Source organism: Ascidiella aspersa, chromosome 4 (genome assembly GCF_963924565.1).
Source record: "Ascidiella aspersa chromosome 4, kaAscAspe10.2, whole genome shotgun sequence".
NCBI classification, from domain to species: Eukaryota; Metazoa; Chordata; class Ascidiacea; order Phlebobranchia; family Ascidiidae; genus Ascidiella; species Ascidiella aspersa.
In genome coordinates, this window is record NC_139450.1 from 18,905,182 (window position 1) to 18,908,934 (window position 3,753).

The window sequence follows — 3,753 nt, forward strand, 5'->3', positions numbered from 1 at the left end:
ATCCACAGCAAAATTTTTCTCGGCTGAAATCCTATGCCAATATAGGATGACATGAACAGTTTAAAACTGCTCATTTTTAGTATAAAATGAAATCCCTTATCAGGGGTGTCCAACTCAAACATGCCGGCGTGCCAATTTTTATCCTATAACCTCTTCCCGTGCCAAAGTTTAGTAATATAATTCTTTCTAATAATAAAAGCGTTTTTTTACAAATAATAAAAACGTGTAGTTAGCAGTGTGCATTACTGCATCTAAGTGTCCGTCGGTGAGCTGACTTTTGCTTTTTGTTTCTTCACACCAAACTTTATAGTTACATGAATGCTAGCCTCCACTACAATATAATGTTATAGTATTAGAAGTAATTGCTAGTTGTCGTGATTGCAGCGATTGTTTTATATTGTGAATAAACAATGGCCATTAACTGTATAACAAATTAGGTATTTTTTTACAATTGGCTGAATAGCAAATTAAGTAATTTAGTGGGGTATGCCTTTTTTATTTGGTCGCGTGCCGCTTGTTGGACACCCCTGCCTTATACTTTATACCAGAGTATAGCAATATGTTGACAGTTTGATGAATTCACACAGGCTGGTGTGACGACGTCACAATCCAGCAGACTGTTTCAATTGAATGACCGGAGTTTCAACCCGGTAACAATATAGAGCGCAAACTGCTACACATTCCACACCAAAGATATCTGTCGGAAAGGCACTAGAATACAATAGGGCTTTTACATAGAAATTTTTTACCAATTTAACCAAATAAATGTTATGGATTTGTGCTGCATTGTTATGCAAGAGGTTGTTTGAGACCAACTTTGCATTTAACCTTATGGAGTTGTCAAGGCCCGTTTACACTACAGCTGCACTGAGCTGAGCTGGGCGGGAAATTGTTTTCACTACAGCTGCATTGGGCGTAAATTCGCTCCAAAATGTAACGTTTTTCTATAGCTACACTGGGCTTGAGTTTAGCAAAGTGTGAAAATGGCTCCAAAGTGTATTTTTTTCTAGCTGCACGGGGCTTGAGTTTAGCAAAGCGTAAGTTTAAGCTAGCTGCTGCACGGGGCTTGAGTTTAGCAAAGCATGAAACACTCGCTACAATAAAATTTAAATGCAAATTACGCTTTGCTCAGCTCAGTGCAGCTGTAGTGTAAATGGGCCTTTAATGTCACAAAAATTGTTGCACCTGTGTCACAACTCATGTTAATTATTTTAACATTTGGATGGCTATGGTTATTCCCTTGTTTATCACCTAAACATGGCAATATTTAAAAAAAACTTATTTTTTGGTGACCAAGCCCTAAAAAAAGTCCAAGCCAAAATAGGATGTATGGGAAACCCTGTTAAAATAGGTTATTAATAGGATGTTAAATCAAGAAGCAGTGGAACAAAGATGCCAATAATGGGGTTTTCGTTCTTCATCTTGAGAAGTGGTTCTTCAACCTGGATTCGCATGGGCCCCTGGGGGTCCTGTGAAAAAATTTAATGGGTCTACACAACCTTTCTTTTTTATAGGTTGATTAAGTGTTAGTTGCAATACCATTTTCTTTAATAACTTGTTTTATATCTTTTGAGTACCGAGCAGTAAATTATTGTACTGAAAAGTTTCTATGTTCACTATTTTAATATTAAAGACGTCCGCTAGTATTTTGAGTGACCAGAAGAAGTCTGCAAGGTGTAAAAGTTTGAGAACCTTCGATCTAGAGCAGGGATGTCCAACCCGCGGGCCGCATTGCGGCCCACCTGATGTTTATGTGCGGCCCACCACTTATTCAATTTCAGTAGTCTTCTTAAAAACAATTGTTTTCACTGTCATGAAAATGTGTAGAACTCGTAGTGTTTGATGTAGGCCTAATCTTATATTTTTTAAGACTATAATCAAGTCTAATGCCGCATTTCAACATCCGTCGAACACTTTTGTGCACCATTATTGCTAAGCAAGATTGGTGTTTTTCTAAATGTGTGTTTTTGCGGACCTTTTTAAGGAAATACATCAGCCAAAAGGTGTCGTACCATGACATGATACGGCATGTAAAGTCAAATTATCGCGATACCCGCGATAAGAATGATATTTACTTGCATATTTATGCACGAGTTCACTCTCAAAGAGCGGGTGTTCATAAGTTAAGTTGTTATATGACGTCAAGATATGACGTATCTTATGATGTCACCCATTTAATAGGTTTTGCCGCCTATCGAAATTTTTAAAGCAGCAATGCGGCCCATTCTGCTAAATGGTTGGACATTCCTGATCTAGAGGATTATAACACTGTACATATATATCTGTTTAATGCTAACCAATTGATTAACCTATCTCAACTTGTTATTTAAAACTTTATTAATGAAACAATTAGTTTTCTGGTTGACAGTGGACATAAATTATGCCTAAAAAGTTCCAAGGAACAAACACAAAGGCGGTGGAGGCAAGAGCTCGCAAAGCTGAGAAACATGCTTTAGCAAAGCAGGAAGTTCTAAAAGCAGTAGAAGATGAATATTGGCGTGATGATGATAAAGCTGCTGAAAAAAAGCAGCAACGAAAAAAGCAGCAAGAAGAAAAGAAAATGTATAATCTTGCTAAGAAAAAAGAACTTGAACAACTGTATGAGGCAGAGCAAGATGCTTTGGGAAAATCGCATAAGTCATCAACTTCAAACAAAGTTACAAGAGCTGAAATAAATGCACTAAAGCGAAATGAAGAAAAAATAAAATTAGAGAAGGAGCAATTGATCAAACTCGAAAAAAATAACATATCAGTTCAAAGTGATTTATTAGAGAAAAACATTAACAAAGTTGTTTCTGACGATATGGCATGTGGTTCTAACGTTGAAGCTCGGTCAGTGGAGGAAGCAATTTCCGTCCTTGGAATCCAAGAGGAGTTGGACCGACACCCAGAGCGAAGACTCAAAGCTTCCTTTAAAAAATATGAACAAGAATATTTGCCGCAACTTAAGTCTGAAAACCCATCTATGCGCATGTCACAGTTACGGCAAATATTAAGAAAGCAATGGCAAAAGTCAACAGAAAATCCTTTAAATCAAATACATTCTACATATAATGCAAAATAGCATTTTTTTCAATTCAATATACTAATATAAATGATGCAGGCTCATGTAACTCTTATTTATGGAGTATATATACATGTTTATATAGCAGGGGTCTCCAACTTTGAACTTTAGATTTATCTTGCACAAACAAGAAACAGCAGTAAATCCACATAATATTGGTTTTATAATTTTTGTTGTATTTTATGTTCAATAAGGTACAAAAAAGTACTGTAAGAAAAAACTTATATTTAAAAGTAAAAAATAATTTTATTTTAAAGCTGAAAAAACAGATTAAAACCATGCTTCAATGGACATATGGCAACAATAGGAAGACTTATTTAAACAAAATTTGTCGTTAAATGGTATTAAGCTTGCTTCGGTATTATGACGATTTTCGTTATTACCTTAAACAGTTTGCCATGATAGATTATTATAGGAATCCAATCGGTAGGTTTCAACTTTTGAATTCCAAATCAATACTACATATTTTTTGAAGGAACTATGTGTTTGTAGCTATACTATACACTGGAAAACAAATAAATGCAAAAATATATCTGCTATCATACTTTTGTTTTGCAAGTAGTGCAACATGCTACTTTATTATTAACTCAAAATAATAGAATCTTGCTTTTTTTAGTAACTTACTGAAGTCGAAACATGTTTATATATTGTAAAACATATTAAAGTTTTTAATACTAATTTGTCTGATT

General features: G+C 35.0%; 1 protein-coding gene across 1 annotated transcript; it reads left to right on the forward strand.

The window, feature by feature from the left end:
• Positions 1-1,429: 1,429 nt before the first annotated feature.
• LOC146148552 (coiled-coil domain-containing protein 124-like) lies at positions 1,430-3,751 on the forward strand. The gene has a single exon (XM_083386599.1). It carries the CDS (start codon positions 2,381-2,383, stop codon positions 3,062-3,064), a length of 684 nt encoding a protein of 227 aa, XP_083242725.1. The 5' UTR covers positions 1,430-2,380; the 3' UTR covers positions 3,065-3,751.
• The last annotated feature ends 2 nt before the right edge of the window (positions 3,752-3,753 follow it).

Excerpts from the sequence above, each read along its gene's own strand:
- LOC146148552 (XM_083386599.1), top strand. The coding sequence starts at position 2,381 with ATGCCTAAAAAGTTCCAAGGAACAAACACAAAGGCGGTGGAGGCAAGA.